Below are 19,419 nucleotides of genomic sequence, written 5' to 3' on the forward strand. Positions count from 1 at the left end.
TGTAAGGGAGCTACAAAAACTGTACGGTAATACGGCGTGTCATTTTTTTGTTTTTTTTCAAATTAATTTGACCACGAACACCCTTCAGATAAGTTTTTAAAAAAGAGACGACTGAGAGAAAGCGGCCGTTGGGCAGAACAAGCCCAAGGCTTCAGACGCCCAGAGCCGCCCACATCCCGCCCCCCCCCCACCCCGGGCCGCCACACAGCGGCCGCCATCACGGCGAGGCCGCCGCCACCCCCTCCACGTGACGCCCGCTCCCCACTTGGCATTGGCCGAGCGCGATCACGTGCAGCAGGAGGGCGGCGGGGCGTGCGGCCGCGGTTGCCACGGCGACCGGAGGCGGCGGCGGCCCGCAGGTAGGCCGCGGCCCGGCCCGGCCCGGGGCCGCTGTGGGGCCGGGGGGCTCCGGGGGGCTCCGGGGCCGCTTTGGGGCTGCTTTGGGGCTGCTTTGGGGCCGCTGACCCTCCCCTCGTGCCCTTCTCCCCTCCAGGTGTGTCGCCGGTGAGCCCCGGCGGTGCCGCTCGGCGATGGGCGACGTGCTGGCTTACGAAGCCGAGCTGCTCGGGCTGGTCAGAGAGGTTGGTGCGCGCTTATTTTCCCTTTTTTCGCCCTTTTTTTTTTTGGTTGAAATGAGCAAGGGGGGTTTCAGAGAGCTTGTGTTCGGGAGCAGGGCGGCGTAAGCGCTGCGTGCTGTGGGTGTGCAGCCGGGCAAGCGTTTGGTACGCCTGGAAATCCCGGGTGCCGTCACGCTGTGTGGGTTCGCAGGGCTTTATGTGCATTAAATGCCAGCAGCCACGCGTCTGATAATTTAAAAGTATCTATTGTTCATCGTAAATGAGGCTTTTGTTAAAGGGACAGTTAAATTGGTTGGATCCCGGACAGCTCTGGGGCTCAGGTCCAACCTGTGGTACTGGTGAGAGCCTTGAGCCAGGTGGCTCGGCTGCCACCTGATTTTGTGCCTCTATAAAATTGCAGAGGCACGTGAACACCCCAGAAATGACAAAGCTCAAGCTGAAGTCCTGAGACCACTGGTCTCCATGGTTTAATGCCAAATCAGGGTTCTCTAGCTAGGTGCTCATCTACCTATATTGCCCTTTAGGTGATATTCTGAAGCGTGAAACAGTCCTATGGAAGAAAAAAATGTGAGAGAAAAACTTTAAAGGGTGGGCATCTCTCTGGTAGTTTGTGCTTCTGCCTCCCAGATAAGTTGGCTAAATGGGATGTTTATGATTTGGAACAAGGACACAAGCTGGGATCTCTGTTGCTTGTTACTGTCACATTCCTTTGATCAGCACAGCCTCACAGACCCAAAGTGAGCAGCAAACCGTCAGCCTCCCACGTGCATTGTGTGCTTGTGTGACCCAATTTGCTGCACAGTTCTGCAGGCGCCAGCGCTGTGATCAGGAGCGGCAGTCAGCTGCTGTTGTGCCCAGCTTTTCCCAGGCTGCATGTTGAAAGCTTGGACTCTCAGCCTAGAGAGTCTATTGAAAGGCAAAATATTTTGAAGCCTAATTTTTTGTTTGTTTGTTTCTCAGAGAACAAATCTAAAAAGTTCCAAGTACTCAATCGGTAACGTAGTACTGTTTATGCTAACAGTGAAGAAAATAAATGATTCTTGTTCTCTGTGGCAACGTTGGACACCCAGATCAACTTTGCAAGGCAAATTTTGATGTCTCGCCACAGCAACCAATAACTAAGACTCATGAGATGGGGAAGGAGAGGGAAGACATGTAATATCATGACTGTACGTTGTGGGAGGAAGAGAGAGGGCTGTCTTTCTCTTCTTCAGAAGAGCAGTGCTTGGTTAGCTGGCCGTTGATTTGGCTAATGCAGCTTCACATATCACGAGTGAGCTGGCTTAGGATTCCAGCTGTGTGGCTGCTGAAGAGAAGATCAGAGTCAAGAATTCTGTCCTCTAGGAACGTTATCTGCAAGGAAGTTATTTACTTTTTTATTCAGCTGAGGTGTTGGCAGTAATGGATTTTCTTTCTTTTTCTTCTCTGGGTGAATTAAGTTACTGACTAAACTGGGGGGCATCATTCTTTTAGAGACAGTGTGCTTGGTTGCGAATACTGTTGTCTAAGATGTAGAAGGAAACCTAAGTTAAGAAACAGTATGTTCTCACCATGTGAGACACAGTTTGTTCCTGTGTGATCTTTCAACATTTGTGGACCATGCTACAGAGGAACTTTTAAGGACTTTGGCGATTCATGGGTCACTCTTTGAAGCACTAATAATCTAAGAAAAATATTTCTGTATGCTTTTATCTTGCAGTATTTGGATTTTGCGGAATTTGAAGAAACTGTGAAGGTATTTGCAAAGGAATGTAAAATAAAAGGGAAGACTCTACCCAAAACAGCAGGTGTTTCCTTGAGAGATTCAAAAGCCTTGCCTGTTCAGGTAATGCATCACTTGCACTTACTTTGAATAATACTCGAAAGAGTTTAAGACCACTAACCACCATGTGAATTACTACAGCAGTGAGATTACATGCTGTGTCTGAACCAATTCTTATTTATTTGGAGAGGGCTGCCAGCGGTCTTCTTTCAGTGCAGGAACCTTCACATTTGCTTTTCTGAAGAGCTTCAATCCTTCTGAACCTGAGGCAGTAATTTTGGTTCACAGTATTTTAGTTTTTTACCTTGATGTACTTTGAAAGGCTGATTTTCAGATGCTGCAGTTATTTTTTTTCCCTTATGGTAAAGGTGGGTCCCCAGATTGATGTTTAAAAATTATTTGCTTCTTGTATCAATGGGTGTTTCAAGCTCTCAAAGAGATTAGAGATAGTTGGAGAAGGAATATTTAACTGGTCTTCAAATGGTAAGAGATTTTGGATAAAACTTTAATTCGGCATCTCCAGATGGCGCTTGGGTTCTTCATTTACTAGCCTACGTAGCCTTTGAAAAATGTTACTCTTCTGTGTTTGTTTTTTGACTGAATGCTTTTGCCCTTTGCAGAAAGATTTGCTAAGAGCCTTTGAAAATGGTGAGCAGAAAGCTTTCTTCCAGCTCTGGGAGGAGCATATTTCATCTTCAGTCCGGGACAATGAACCAGCTGCTCAGAAGCTGGAGTTCTATCTTCACATATACTTTGCTACATACCTCTTGAAACACTCTGTGGGAAAGCCTGTAAGTTTACTTGACGGTTTGAACTTCGAATTGCTGTCATTTGTTTTACTTGATATACTTGTCTTTAGTGCAGATGGCAATGGGATGCTTAGTAAGAAGTCACAGAGTACACATTCAGATTTTGGGCAGCAGTCCACATTTTAGATGAAAGCAGACACTCGTATTGTGAAGTACAGAGATTGAATTTGTTCCTTATTGTGGAGCTTCTGAAATAACTTGGAAAATACCAGTGTGCTGATATTCTCACACCTCTAATTGTATATGCTGAGATTTCAAACTTGAAGTTAATGTCTTTAGGTCTCTACTTACACCTGCCAGCTTTACAGTGCGTTCAGAACAGCAGTCTTCTAAATAAATATGTGGTTTTATTTCCTAGGACAAAGCTGAACTTGAGGAAAGGATTTCTCACTTTAAAGCATACCTTGAAACAAAAGGAGCTGCACTGAGCCAAACTACAGAGTTTCTTCCCTTCTATGCTTTGCCTTTCGTTCCCAACCCTATGGTGCATCCTTCATTTAAAGAACTTTTCCAGGTACTCTGCAGAAATTGTATTTATGATGTGTTTTTTTTTTTTTCCCAAGGGATGGTAGGTGTTGAATGATATTTGTTTTGGTAATTGCTTTTATCGTTTCCTCTAACATAAACTGTACAATCATAAAAGAAGACATTTCATGGAGGCAGGGTTGTGAGTGTAATCAATAACAGAGTAACATCTTAAATATATTTATATTTGAGTCTCAAATGGTGTGCTGGCATTAAAAAAAAAATGCCTCTTCTCCTTCCTTTCCACACAACCCTGAAATATGTGTGCTGATGGGAGTCACCATACAGTAGTGCAACTCCACTTACGTGCTTTGAGGACGTTGCCCGGGATATCCCACTATCCACGTGTGTATAGTTTGGTTTTAAAACACGATAGCTAGGCATAAGGAGACTGAAGCAGCTTCATTTAATGTGGAAAAGAGAAAGTCAACTTTATAAGTAATTAAGTAATCTTCCTGTAGCAGAAATTGAGGATGTAATTGTCTTAATTGAGACAATAAGTCAGTGTTCTCTGTGTTCCCTGAGAGGGTTTTTTTTTTTTTCTTCCCAGAAATACTGGAAGAGCATAGCTGTGTTTAGTGGCTTAGTGACTCTTGCCACAGGCATTTTTACTGCTTAATACGTCTTGTTAACTACGTTTTAGCCTTTGCCTGTGGCTGTTTCAGAGTTCAGTTTTTAGGCACATGCAAGTTCTTAGGCACATGTGAGGTGAGGAAAGAGTATAAAAGTTAGCGTGGTTCAGCTTCAAAATAGATTTTTCATTTCCAGGTGCACTTCTTTCAGTGTTATGATGATCTACGGTTATTCTGTTGATGAAGGGGTAATAAAGCACCTTCACACTGACTGCCTTCTGAGCACCATGCAGGGGGATGCTTAGGGGATGCTGTCTGGAGCTGCCAAGTATCAGTGGCAATTCCTATGGCGAGGGTGCTGCCCCCGTTCCACCTGCTGACAGCTAGTTCCTGCAGCGGAAAGCTGTTTAACTTCTTGGTTACATGGCACCCAACTGGCTGTGCTGCTGCACTCGAACTGGAACAAGAAACTGAGCTGCTTTATTGCATGTGAATGTGCGGATATAGAGCTCCCCCATGTATGCACGCACATGTACACAGATCTGTTTGTGAAGTACGTGTAATGTTTTGCAGCGCTACATGCTTGATGTGCCCCACCATCCTACCACCTGGACGGTCGTGCTGGCTCACCTAAGGAGCTGTGGGCAGTCACTGTGGTGGGAAGGGATATTTTTAGTCCATGTTGCTGTCACGCATGGCTTGATATCAAATCAAACCTTAATTGTCAGCCCTAGGGCTGACTTTATATGTAGCAGCTGATGAGGAGCTTTAGTTTAACACCAAAAAAGGCATATGCTGCAATTTTCCTTTGGGACTAGCTATAAATAATGAGATGTGCTAGTTGACCTCAGACTTGGAATATGACTACTTTTTTAATTATACTTAGCAGCTTTTTTTTTGTTATTGTTGTGGAATGCCTTATCTAGGACAAGATCCTTGGGTTTATTCATAGTAACTCTGTCAAAGCTCTTAGTCCACAGTCACTCGTGTTTTCTTGTGGGAATTGTACAACTCACTCTGTTAGTGTGGAAGCACAGGTTGTTTCACGTTTGAGAAAGAAGAGCAGTGAGTCACTAGTCTACTAAGCAGTGTTCTTACAGCATTTTTTTTTCTTCAGGCATCTGATGCTTTATAGCTGGAGTTCCTTGCTGCTTGTTTAATATATCTTGAAAAATAATACACGCTTCTTTCTGTGGCAGACACAGCTCCTTTGGTAATATACGACATCCCGTGTGGTGAGTGCACCACTGTCTTGTTACTGAATTGGTGAATGCAGCAAGTAAATTCTGTATGCTCCCCAACGTGGTGAAATATGGGAAAGTTTGAGCTGCAAGAGCAGCTTGCAATGCATACAAATACAGCAGTAAACTAGGAAGCCCCTGCTATTTTTTGGAGTACGTTGCTTTTTCACTTGTTGGAAGATAACTGCTCTTTCATCTGTTGGCTAGCTTTTAAGCAGAAACCAGCTGAACTGAAGGTTTGAAAAACAAGAAATGAGTAATCAGTAGATTCTTAGGTGTATTTTTTTTCCTTAAGTATTATTTTCTTGTGCTTATGAGACAGAGACACTGTGTGAGACAGAAAACAGTATTCCAGTTAGTGGCTGATGTGTTAGTCCAGATTTTCGTACATGAGTCATTTTTTTTCTTCAAATGTGTTTTGGAAATGTTGTACCCTGACCACTGATGTCATGCCATGACGCTTGCAGTAGTTACAGACAGAATCTAAAGTCCCAGATTTTGTCAGGAATGAAAGATGACTTCAGTGATTTCCTTTTGAAGAATGGAAAATAGCTCATTTTGTGCTTTATTTTAAAAATGTTAAATTCATAGCATCTTTTTATCAAGTTGCTTGTATTTTAAAGGTACTTGTAATCAAAAAGCAGTTGTTGCATATTCATACAAGGCACCAATACTGTGTGATAGTTTTCTAAAAACATGATGTGGCTTTAGTTCCAGTATAAGTCTCGTATAGAAATAACACTGAATTTACTCTGGTGTACTTTTATGAGTAGTTAGCAACCACATTCACTTCGGTAACAGTGAAAGAAAATCTTTTCACTACAATGTTGGCTGCCTTGTTTACTAGTGGAAGGTTGCTGTGATCCAAACAGTACTTCCAGCAAAGTGTACATATTTGGTGAACAGCTGTCATCATTTGTTTTTCTTTTGAAGGATTCTTGGACATTGGATTTAAGGACAAGATTGGAAAAGTTCCTGTCTCTGACTCTCAAAGCCAGCCAGACTCCCAGGCTTCTCACTTTATTTGTATCCTTTTGAGAAAATACTTTGAAGATCATTAAAATTACTGTAAAGAGACAGTATAATTTATCAGAAGAGCATGCTGCTAAGATCTATTGTACAATTGCAGTAACATTGCAGTTTAGTGTTTTTGGTATGAAATATTCAAAACTCTACATTCAAAAACAAACTTTTGAGAAAGTTATGCAAAGACAATGTATAGATCCATATGAAACTGCTTATTTATTATATGACCCTTCTCTGCTTCTGTGTGTGATGTACAGAATACCCCAAAGCCTGACTCCTCTCTCTGTGTTTGTAAAGCTCTTTATCTTTTCAATTAGCCATTTCAGGGACTAGCTGAAAGTTTTCCAGGGCCTTTAAGGGTTCCAGAAATTACTGTTTTATTAAATGAATTGTCTTTCAGACTAATTTTTCATATAACAATATTGTTTAAGCTGTGTTGTCAGGCCTAATTTGCAGGCTAACTAGCTGTATGACAAGATAATCTCCATTTTTGGTCAGCAGAGTTAAAGGCAAGGCAGAGAGAACTAAACTGGAGTCTTTGTTTCTGCCTATGTTTTCTATTTTAAAAGGCCAGGTTTAAAATCATTTTCATCCTACATCTTACCCCATCCTAAGACATCATGCCACAGTGGTGTTGAATGAGAGCTGGAAATGATATTCTTCCTGCATCATTCTGTTTGTCAGGATAGGGAGCAGTGATCAGAAGAGTCTGCTTTCACTTCCATGTTAGAGCAGTTTGTGTGTGTGTGCGCGTGACGTTGAACATTTAAATTTCTCTCTGTTTATTCATCTTTATGTAGTAATATACTGGATCCAGACTGAACCCTAAATATTTGTTAGAATGTATTGTTTGCATATTTGTATATTGATTTTATGAGCAGTTTGACTTCTTTTTTTTTTTTTTTTTGTTAATACATTTAGTCTGGATTTACCATATTTTCAGATTTGGATCTTGTATGCGTGAAGGTCAGCAAAAAGTCTCACGTTTCTATATAACATTGTGCACTTGAAAGATTTTTGTGTGTTTATTTTGATTCATTTATTATTGATTTTCCATGAAACATCAGGCATGGGCTGTTGCCTGGGGCTGCAGGAATATTTGGCTTGGTCGGGTGTGCTAGTTGGTTGAGTTTCTCGTTCTACCTCTGGAACAAACGCATGCTTGAAATGAAATACATTTTCCTGAACGGCTCCTACTCGTACAACAGAAGGAGAATGGACAGTGCAACAAAGGTAAATGTGGAGATGTGGTAAGGATATTCTGTAAGATTATTAGGTATAATAGTAGCTATAAGTGTAGCGGAAAGGAGGCATACAATGACAGGGAAATGTTTTGATGCATGTCAAAAAGTCCTTTGAAATCCATACCCCTGTTTTGGTGATAGCTATTGCCAGGCTGCTTGAAGTCCATGGGGCTGAGCACAGGGATGTACTGGGAATGGGAGGGGCCTGTTAGTGGGATTTGTATTTTATCTCTGTTCTGTCTTGAAATAAAATTATAGTAAAAACAAGCGGATAACTCTGTACAAAGTGCATGCCAGTTCTCTGTTTCTAGTTATGATTAAAATAAGTTTCCTCAGATTTGTTTCCGGTACCCACCTATGTCTATCTGCATCTTCCAGGCTTCAAATTTCAGTCCTTTACTCTGAAGACTGTCAGACCTTCTAAGAGAAAGTAGATTTTTGTTCCTATTCGCTTATCCTGTTTAAACTCTTAAAATAGTACAATTTGGTACGTCCTAAGAATCTCTTAATAAGAACATCTTAAATATTTTAAGTAGGCTGTTCATAAACACTTAACTAAGTAACTTGGGGTCCTTTAAAATGGTAATTTCAGCGCTAAATCCCATTAGATGCAGATGGCGCTTGAAGTATATGCGCTTTAAAAATCAGTTCAATAAATAGAATTGAAGGTCCTAAGTCCATTGCATTCATTTCTTCAATTGACTTTTTGTGTTCAGTTTGTTGATGGGAATTTGCATGAGCCCAGCTTGGGTTCCTAAAATTACTTTCCTACTCAGTTGTTTTAATCTGTAGTTTTTCCTTGAGAATTTATTACTTATATATTGAATTAGAAAGAAAATGAAGGTCATCTCCCATTGTGAGGTTTGGGTATTTTCTTTGTAAGTTTGTGCTTTACGTTGTTAGAATTTCATAGAGTAATAGATCTTTGTTTGCTAAAAGTCACTTTGTTTCCTTGTCATGGAGATTCCTGAAGGCGATAATTCCATACTCTGATTCAAAAGACATTACTTGATTGGGCCTGAGTTATTTAGGGTGTAATTATTATTTTTTTTTTATTTTGCTAAGTTCTGTTCTCTGTACGAGTACAGAGACTGTCATAGTATTGACTCCATGCAGTCTTAATTTGTAGATCTGTTTCATGCCTTAGAGTTTGAGTCAGGGTGGATTTTTTGTAAAGGCTATTTGAGGTCTGTCTCGTTTGAAGGTACCGGGTCTGAGACGTTAATTCTGCAGTATGCTTCTTGGATCACGTGGGATCTGCCGTATGTACTCACTGCTGAAGAATATTTACATTATCAGTGAAGGAGAGAAATGTAAAGAAAATTAATAGGTAACATATGAGTGAAGAGTGGTATGGCAAAGAGTCCTTTTAAACAGCCTTTTGTAATAGTTGCCAGTCATTAGTCTCACATACTGAAGCACTTCAAGTTTGGGTGGGATGGCGCACGTCCTTTTGAAGATGTCCTGGAGAGTTTAGTGTGTGTGCTTTTCCTGATTAACCAGCTACAGTCTCTGGCTCTTCACCTATTTTCCAAACGTGCTTCTTAAGAAGACGTGACAAATGAGCAGAGGTAATTACATACGTGACAGAGCAAGTCAAGAAAATGGGTAGAAACATGCAGTAGTTCAGAAGGTGCCTAAAGCCAGCATCTTCACCTTGCAGAGCCACTGGCTTTACTGTATGCTATATCTTCCTAAGCCAGGTTAGTCCTCTGCCCTTTATTGTCCCCTCTTACCCTCCACATAAAAGTAATGATTGTGGTAGGCGTTAGGTCTGGAGCTTGTTTTTAATCCTCTATAACCCTAGTTTATTACAAGTTGGCTGTAGAAAGCATTTGTCTGTTGGGAGAGAGAGAAAAAAAGAAAGCAAATGTTGTGTTACTCTGCGCTTCCCGTTACAGGGGCAGTTTGATTGCTGCTGCAATGTCACTTAGGGAAAAAGTGTCTTTCAGTGGCAGTTCACTTCTTCCCATTCTGACTCAGATTGCAATGATTTAACGTTTTAAGTAAGCAACTAAATACTAATTTTTAACTGGGCTGGTAGCTCCCTGATCTGTCTGCGTAAATGCTGGTATTGATTATGGGGATATGGCAGGAATGCAAGGGGGGAAAATGGAGCAGCGTAGGACCAGCTCTTACAACAGCCATCTGTACATGGGTCAGTTACATGCCAAAGACGAAAGCTTCCTGCCTTGCTAATAAGAGAAACTTTCATGAAATATTTTGCCTTTTTTAGTAAAATTACTGTTTGAGAAGATAGTGCTGTAAAAAATGCAAAATATGTCATGACTTTGTGATTCCTCTCTTTGACTCCCTTTTCTCGGTAAAGACCAGTGTTTATAACTGATAATCCCTGGATTTAACAGAAAAGGGGTAAATTGGCCTGATTCTCAATTGCTAAGACTAGCATTCATGAGCTGCGTTGAGAATTGGTTTTGTAGTTCTTCCTGCTGGCTGTAGTTGGAAGATGTATTTTCATCGCTGGAAATTTTCTGTACTAGTCTACGTAAAGCAAGCAAATGATGAGAAGATTTATGTTTCGTGACTTGATGCTTCAGACTTTCCTCTGAGTGAAAGTCACGCTCTGGATATATCCCCTGGAAACTTCTGAGTTGAAGTTAAATAAAAATGTATTCCAATTTGGTCATCCAAGCGAAAGAAGAATGTGCTGAAGAGCAGCTTGCTTTCTATAATGGGTGTTCTCAGGGTCTTAATGCGTTTAGTATTCTTGTTTTGGAGCTATATGGTACCAAGGCCGTGGTAATTGTTTATCAGTGGTGGCTATAGAATAAAAATTAACTCAAAGTTGTATGATTATTATCAAGGAAGAAAAATTTGGGTTGTCTTTGGAATCTATCTTAGCTCTTATTTTTAAGCGCATTTTGCTGTATTTGAGCACCACCTGTGGCTTGACCCAGCCTCTGTTATTTCACACAGGTTTTTGCTCCCTCCAAGGAAGTATATAAAAAAAAATACCATTAGGGTTGCTAGATTTGCAGTTGGATAAAAAGCATCAGTCACAAATCCTGCAGGCGCAGAGTGCCAATTCATGAATGATTCTCAGAAAGGAGCCACTCTAAGAGGGGAGGTGGCTGTCAGAATAAAATAACTTTTCTTAAAAACTCATAAATCAAAACATATAGATTAGAATTAAGAAAATGTACCTTCTCTGCATTCTGTGCTTTATTTTAAGACTGTAAATTTATAGCTAATACACTTTTTTTCTCCAAAAGATCCCATAAAAAGTTCATTTTGCTAAATTTTCTGAAAGTAGAAATAAGCTGTTGTGCCATCTATTGCTTTTCATATAAATGGGATAAACCCAGCCTATTTCAGAAACACTGTAAATCCCCAAGATATATCAAGATCAGAATTCAAAAAGCTACCTAATGACTTACCTTTTTCGTTTATAATGACAGTCTTAAGGGCAGTTCTACCTGAACAGTAATTTTTGACAGCCTTGTCTCTGAAGTCCACGTGTTTATCGCTTTAAGAAGCAGTTTGTCAGCAAGAAACTTCCTGTACAGTTGCTTGGGCGATATTTACACGTAATTAGTATATCGCTATCTGCAATATAACTTGACGGTAGAAGACAACTTGTGAAGGCTCTGCGAGATAAGCCGTGGTACTTAGATACCGCTCCCACTCCCCGTTCTTCACTCTGCTGATTATTACCATCTGTATGCAAGCCGCCGTGGAACAGAGCAGAGGTTTGTGCCTGACTTCAGAGAGCAGGGGAGTAAACGGCAAGGGACAGTTGTGTTTTTAAATAACTGTACATAAATTCTCCGCGGCTTGTTTCTCATAGCTGCAAGGTGTTCAGCTCAGCACAGCACAGCAGTATACGCAGCAGTTGTGCATGCTGAGGTTTTTTCAAACGCGAAACATAACTGTGCAGTGAAACTTCACATTGCTGTAGGATTCTCTAGATGACCATCCCAAAGTTTTCCACTTACATCAGTTATGTTTCCCAGCACTTCTGTGATACGGGAAGGTATGATTTATATTGTTACGAAAAGAGATAGTGAATCATGAAAGTGCAAGATGGTTTCCTCAAAGGTCATGGACAAAGTCTGTTCAAAGCCAGGAAAAGGAATTTGTTTTTCTAATTTCCAGTTTTGCATCTTGAGCTATTTACTTTTCTGCCTCCTGGGTCTGTGTGGACCTAAACTGTGTTATATTAGGCTGTTTGGAATGCTGTATTTGAATCCAAGAAGTTTTGAAATCTGTGAAAAAGAATCCTACCTCTGTTTGAAATTCCGTAGTCAAGCTAATTCCTGCACTTCGTTTAACAGAAAGTTTTATGGTAAATATTCAGTCTGTTTGCAGATGGGTGCTAGGTCTTTTTCACAACACGGGAGCAATGCTGGCTTCTCATCAAACTGCTTTAAAATGTAATGTTTTAGCAAAATACATAAACATCAGAATAAAAATAGCGTTATAGTGCCTCTCTTCATAGTTTTGTCTGGTTGTAGGGATACCTGCTCTGGTACCCAGCTCCAGATTGTGTTCATGACTTCCATGTATAATGGTAATTTTGCTAGGTCTGAGAACAGGAATGAAGGATACAGATCCTGGCGTTTAGTTTGCTTCTTTCATCTCTAAATTAACTGAATCTGAAGAAGCAAAATGTATTGGGAATGTTACCTTGTTGTTTTTTTTTAATTTAGACAGAAAATAAATAGAAATAAAAATTGGAGTTATTTCCAGAAACTGAAGTGGGTATTAAAAGTAACTAATATAGCTCACCGTGAACGAATAAATAATGGAATCACCTAAGAAAAAAAAAAGTTGTAAAATTGAAGGCATCTGTGATCAAATGAAGTAGGGAATTCCCTGCAACTTCTAAGAATCCATTGACTATTTTAATAACGAATGGGGAGCTGGTTAACTTGAATGTAATTTTTTTCTATGAGCTGTTCCATTTTCTTTAAAAGATGCAAGACTTAGTATGTATTGTAAAATACAAAGAGACCTACATAATTTAATTGTCAATGGCCTATGTCTATAAATTAACAGGAAAAAACTTCCAGCTTTACAATATAACCTTCCAAGCACTTGTATTAATCTTAGTTACTTTCTTTCTCCTTTTCTGTTTTATTTTTGAAGTAGCAGCTAGAGCTTTGCAGTTACTCTGTAATGTTTTTACCTACTATTACTTTAGAGAATGTATAAGATGGTGCATGCATCTCCTGTGTAGGTAACACTTAACCACATCTGGGCTGCATTTTGTCATAAATTCTTCTGATTAGATGCTCACACTCTCATTTTTGTCTCTAACAGCACAGAACTTCTTGTATTAAGGCTTTTAAATTAGTATCCTTTTCACAAGTGTGTTCAGTGACGTTTACTGTCCAGTAGTTATATTGCTGCAGCATATAACTGTAAAGCAATTGTTTGTGCAATTAAGGTAAGGTTAAGTACTTGTAGCTGTAGTGAGGAAATGAAATCACACTGGTAGTGTGGAATTACCCTTGCAGTGAAGTTCCACCCTTTGGATAAAATTCCACATCAGCAGCCAAAGTTGTCCCTTTGCAGCAGTAAAAATGCTTCTGGGTTCTCTACCCTTTCAGTTGAAAAGGTGATTTTATTTCCTTTTTATTATTATCTTGACAGAAATGTTGCAACATCTTCATCAACAGTTAGCGGAGTCTGAGCACAGGACCATGACCTACCTGAAGCGATTTAACAAAATGCAAGCAGACTACCATAATCTCATTGGAGTCACTGCAGAGCTTGTGGATTCCTTGGAGGCAACAGTCAATGGCAAGATGGTAAGAGGTGACTCAGATGTGTACTTGCTTCACTCCTCCCACCCCCCAAAAATGGAGTGATGCCACTAAAAAGTGAATTAAGCTTCATAGTTATGAGCATTTCTGTAAGTATTGTCTCTTTACTGATGAAACACAGTGCTTGGGTTGAGTTTCTTCCATTGCCCCTGTGTACTAGGATAAAGGTGATGTAGAGCCTGAGTTGAATTGTGTCAGCTCAGAAATCTTGTAGAAAGTAGCATAATCTCACAAGACCTCTCAGATCTCTCGTGGGAGTCCCCTTTTGAGCTTTGGCATAAGCAGTGATTAGAGGGAGTTACTGTGATTGTTGACTGCAGTTCAGCCCATCAGAGATTCTTGTATATTTTAAAACAGCTGCCAGGTCTGCTTTAAGTTGCACAGTGGCGGAAACAATCTTCTCTATTTATTCAAAATTTTGGTGAGGAAGAGCTTTGCTCTCTGTTCTGCTAAGCTGAACTTGTTAATTTAGTTGGTAAAGGGAAGTGTTGGGGGGGATGAATGAGTTATTTACTTTATCAAATGGGCCACACGTGTATTTGACTGGAGAAAGAACAACTTTCTTATGGGTATTTTTTATACAAAGAGGTTTTACACCTCATCTGCTGTGCAAGCAGGCCTCTACGGCAGATGTTAGTGGCCTCTAGGTACTTTTAAGGGATCTGTGAATTGTTAGCAGGGAGAATGACCTTGGAGTTCCCGTGTTGCTTGCTGAAATACCAGTATGTACCTTCCTCGTCTCATCAGCATGACGATCTTGTAGCTTGCCACTCGGCAGCTGGGATTACTGTCTGCTTACATCACTACTGCAGGGAAGAATTTGCCTGTATGTGTGGATTTTGTTTTACAGCAGATTAGAAAACATATCTGTTGATACTTTTCATGAGTTTCAAAAGCAATAAGAAATGTAGCAGTCATTTCCTGCCTACCCTTGCAGGCTTCATTGCTCTCTGAGGTGATATTCCCTTACATTCTGTGGGGGACGATGGATGCTTGTTAAATTTTCTTTGTAAGCCTTGTACTGGGCAGTCATTTGAGCCTTCCCAAATGTGTCCAGCTGATGGTGCTCTTTCGTTAGGATTCTTGGTTTCTGTCACTTTCCAAAGTGGAGCTGGACACTGTATAAAATAATGCTGAAATTACAGCATTCTGAATTTGAAGGGTCTTGTTTTCTTGCTATAAGTGTCCCTATTCCCCTTTCTATAATCTCTCTCCTTTGTTTTGGGGCAGCAAATAACTATTCTGCAATTAGGCAATTCTGCTGTGGTGTGAATTTCGCAGAACAAAAAGTCTAAACCCGCTGAGATGTTTTGCCTTGAAACGTAAAGTCCTGTACTGTGTAACTTATTTTTTTCTCTCTTCTGTACAACTGTGATTTAAGTTCTACTCTTCAGATAGGTAACACTTCAGCGTATCATTGTTTATGTCTAAAGCTTAGAACTGCTTCATACTTATTGTTGGAGAACTTACTTCTTGATTGAGGAAAATCTATGTGCAAACACTGGTGTGACAGTTCACTTTTTCTTCCAGATTCTGAAATTGTTTAGTGCAAGTTCTGAAAAGCAAAACTATTCCCTGATGAAGAGAGTTTAGTTTTCTTAATTTCTGACCAAAACTATAGTTTGAGTACATACCTTGCACTTGCATCAAGTGTGTGGTTTCTAGCCCTCAAAAACCCTCAAGTATACGAACGCTTGTCTGATAGAAAATGTCAGTTTTATATAATCCTGTTCTCTTGTTATATTTCCTAATTTTTAGATCACACCAGAATATCTTCAAAGTGTTTGTGTTCGCTTGTTTAGCAATCAGATGAGACAAAGTGTAGCACAAAGTATTGACTTCACAAGGCCTGGAACAGTAAGTATTAATGTTTGTGTTTTTTTTTTCTAGTTTGGTTTTGTACAATACCACTTGAGCTGTGTATTAAACAAGGGATTTGAAGTAGTAAAAGATGAAAGATAATGTGTTCATGTTTGCATAAGAATGTGGCGTAAAGTTTTGTCGATCTCATGTGCTAGTGAATGACAGTTACGCAGTTATAGCTGCATAAATATGATTAATTCTCTTGTTATGATAACACAGTGAGCTGTGCGTTTGCTAAAACTGCTAACGATGTTTGTTTTATTTTTAAAAAAAATAATAAGCTAATGTCTTGAGTGTGGTTTGATGGCATGTCTTAATCGATTTTAATGTAGCTAAGAGGAGGTGGTTGCATCGCTCAGCTCTGGACACATGCTCTGTTCCTTTCTGCTGTCAGTGGTGCTCCTATAACCCCAGAGTGAATTGGTTTAACCAGCTAAAGAAGGAGCACCCGACAGGATAATGAGAACACGTGGGGAAAAGAGGAAGGGAGGACTTCCCTTTTTTTGCAAAAGCTGTTGTTAGAATCATACACCCAAGCCACCTTGTTGATTTACATGATGGGCTTAGCTTCGTATCTGAAGATCTTCAATCTTACCAATAAGCATCTCAGGATGCCTTTTTTTTTTTTCCTCTCTCTCCATCAGTCTCTTGTTACTGTCAAACGGCTACAATTTACCTGGCTGCTTGTGCCCATTTCTGCTCCGCTCAATCTTTTATGCCATTGTGGAGAGGGAGCTTTTTTTTCAGCAGCAGGTCCATCTTAGGGTAGTTTCTAGTGTCCACGAAACTGTGCCTGTGGGTGTGAAATATTACATGACTTAATGATAGTGTAAGAGCTGTTCAGTGGCACAACCTGTTTTAATACCTAGCTTGTTCAAATCTTTTCTAGCTTCATGTTTTTCAAATAATTGTTAATATTAGAACTCCTCAAACATTTGAATAAAATAGTGTGCCACTACTTTAGAATGACAAGCCAAATTCATGACTTAAGCTTATTATTTTGGCCATGGCAGACATTCATGTGTACGTAACTTTGCAGTAAGAGAGCTTTGTAAAGTGTCAAAGGAAAAGCAGAAGAAAATAAGATTCTTATTCCTTATCCTAGCCAAAGTTTTTAATAACAAAAACACTATGGGTACATTTTGTTCCTCTTGAAGATCTGTTACAGAAAGATGAGGAGATAAGAAGAATATTCCTTTTTCTTTTTTCTCTGTGTTATTACTTTCAGAGGTAGATATTCCTCATTGTTCTTCAAGCTGAATTAAATACCCTTGCTTCATTGTTAATGGTCAGAACTCCTGCCTCAGACTTGCGGTGTATTTAAGAGGTGCACTCTTTTGCAGGCTGTGTTTCCAGGGGTTCAGGAAGGAACCAAGATCTCTGTCACCTACCTCAATATCAGGGATAGTCTATAATTCCTCTCTGATGTCCACCATGTCCGTGGTGCATGGTTATGCCATGTCCCACCCCTTATCATAGCCCCCCTCCTGCCAGCCTTCTAACCAACAATTTTCTGGGATCTTCCATTATTCCTTATCAACAGCTTTCCAAGGTAATGCTTGGTGTACCCCAGTCATCTGCATTTTGCCATCTGGTGCAGCCACACGCCCTCTTCTGTCTGTTCCTGTGCTTTAGTTGCATCAAGGCTTCCCTTCTTCTTCTACACTTTCAAGTTGCTCCATTTGCGTAGTGCTGCCTTATTATTTCTGTTCTTTGTGTCATAAGTTGACCCTCTGATCTCCTGAACCCTTTTGGGAAGTGGGCAGAGGGAAAAGTGTCATCCCTGTGGAAGTTGTTGATTTTTCTCTCCATTCACTGCAGAGTGTACAGAAGTGGTTGAAGCTGCATCTTCACTGATAAAAGCTGGGTGGATTATTGCTAGACATGTAGCCTTTAGCTATAAATGTCTGTTTCATTCTCTATGAAAGAAGACTTTATAAGACTTCTCAGATCAATAAGTGATCGTTGAAGAAGTGGGTAAGCAGCAGTGTATAAACACAGTGTATCAGCCAGAATCTCTGTCACAGTTTTTAAGAACAAAATAGACCAATAGTTACCATTTACCAGGAAAGGTTGATGCTTGGTTGCTCCTCCAGGACAGATTAGGTGACAGTTCAAAATCTCTTCCAGCCATACCTTGTTTTCTTCTACAAAATGATGCTCAAATGCCTATTGACCTTCTGCATCATGTTTGCTTACTCCTGCTTCTCTAAAAACATCTCTAAAAGCTTATTTGCTCTGGAAATGCATTTGCCACTGTACTTGTGCCAGCGTGGCCACTTTAATGTAATCTCCAGCTATGTAGGTAGGTCAGAGAAAGAGGTTTTGATGGTGGTGGTTTTTCTGCCCTACTGGAAGTAAATTTTTGCCTCCTTTCTGTCCCAAATTATCTAGGTTAAGCTGAGTATAGCTGTGTTCTTCTGGCACAGCTGAACCTGTTTTTATATGAGGTTTTACTCGCATAACTCTTTCAGTGTGACTTTATGGCTCCCCTACCCACAGTACTTGAGGCAGTTGTTGTGCCATCAAAGTTCTCTAGGGAAGGGCCAGGACAACTATAGCACTGAGTCTATTTAGATTAACGGTTTCTCAGCTGGTTCAGGTCACTCCTTGACAGTGAGGTTATAGTAGCTACTGTGGTTGAAATCTAACGCCATTTCTATAAGCAGACTCATGTACTCAGGCTATCCGAGGCATTAGCCAAGTTACGGAGACAAGGCTAATCACAGCCTTTGCTGTAGACCTTAACTAAAACATAACCAGGTTTCCCAGTCTTATCCTTGTATCCTACTTGGTTAATAATATTTTCTTGTTTATTTCCCATGTAAAGAGTTTTGTTTTCATATGTGAACAGCAAACATGCAGAAACACAAATAAGAAATAAGAACACATATATATGGTATGTGTATAGCCCCAAAATACTTCTAACCACTCCCTGCCTCTGTTGATCCATGAAGCCAGATGAGACTGACTAAAAACCAAATTCAGACTGTTGGTCATCAAGGCATCACGTTACTTTTTCTTTAGGGGTTCCAAATTCCTCATCGTTATGCACTTAGATGTTATTGTTCTATCCTTAAGTGGTTTCAGGTTTTCTGATAAGTTTTGGAATAAAGCTGGAGGCATCATGACCTAGACAACGTAGCAGAATGTGTTTGCAACATCTGTGCTGGATTTGTGTTGGAAGGTCCCATCACTTCTTGCTTATAATTAATTAGAGTCACTAGAATGTGGTCCTGCCAGCTACTCTGTCTCACAAAACTCCTTCCACTGTAAGGAGCCGTCACCTGTAGAACCGTGGAGGGAAGAGACTAGTAGAGGGTTAGCTCCTTTGCTCATCCTTACCATTATGTTCACTGTGTAGGCAAGATAAGCAAGATGAGTGTTGTTTGTTTGTTTTTAAGTCTATTTCTAAAGATTGTTTTCAGCCATTAAAAGTCCTTTTTTTTTTCCTTTTTTCTTTTTTTCATCTTTGCCAACAAAATCGATTAGGACTTTTTAGTTTACCTGGGCTTTCAGTATTCTGGATTTGGCCTTGTCCCAGTAATACCATTGATGTCAGGCCCATAAATCCCTAAATAAATTAATTTTGGTGGATCAGTATCTCTAGATTAGCAGCCAAGGAAATCATTAGGTAGGAAGTTCCTTTTTGTTGTGCTGATACACAGCCTTAAATTTCTACCGCTTAGGGGATGTTTGGATGTTTGTTATGTTGTTTGGGAAGAATGGATGCTTGAGTTCAGTCAGCTGTGCTGGCACAACTCAGGACAATCCAAATTTGGGAGCAGGTTCTGAGAGCAGAAGATGTTAAAGCCGTAAGTGCTGTTGGAGGAGTGTGTTTTTAGTCATCCCTTAGCTGTGTAATGCAGATTTTAAAGGCAATTAGGAGGTGATGCCTCAATTTTTTATTTACTGATAATTTCTGTCCTTGAAGTAAATCATGCACGGATAAACTTTGGAACTTCTTTTTAGGAAGGTAAGAAACTATTTTTGCTTTCTGGCTGCAAACA

General features: G+C 40.2%; 1 protein-coding gene across 2 annotated transcripts in view; it reads left to right on the forward strand.

Moving 5' to 3' along the window:
- Window positions 1–493: 493 nt before the first annotated feature.
- ARMC9 (armadillo repeat containing 9) overlaps window positions 494–19,419 on the forward strand; it is a 64,307-nt gene continuing 45,381 nt past the window's right edge. For both annotated transcript variants that reach the window (XM_083848480.1, XM_083848481.1), the window contains exons 1-8: window positions 494–581; window positions 2,278–2,403; window positions 2,961–3,131; window positions 3,508–3,663; window positions 6,421–6,513; window positions 7,722–7,746; window positions 13,374–13,531; window positions 15,305–15,403. In XM_083848480.1, coding sequence (XP_083704606.1) covers window positions 531–581; window positions 2,278–2,403; window positions 2,961–3,131; window positions 3,508–3,663; window positions 6,421–6,513; window positions 7,722–7,746; window positions 13,374–13,531; window positions 15,305–15,403 — 879 coding nt within the window. In that variant the 5' untranslated portion in view covers window positions 494–530. The remainder of the gene's footprint in view (window positions 582–2,277; window positions 2,404–2,960; window positions 3,132–3,507; window positions 3,664–6,420; window positions 6,514–7,721; window positions 7,747–13,373; window positions 13,532–15,304; window positions 15,404–19,419) is intronic.

The sequence above is a fragment of the Anser anser genome (genome assembly GCF_964211835.1).
Source record: "Anser anser genome assembly, chromosome: 9".
NCBI lineage: Eukaryota > Metazoa > Chordata > Aves > Anseriformes > Anatidae > Anser > Anser anser.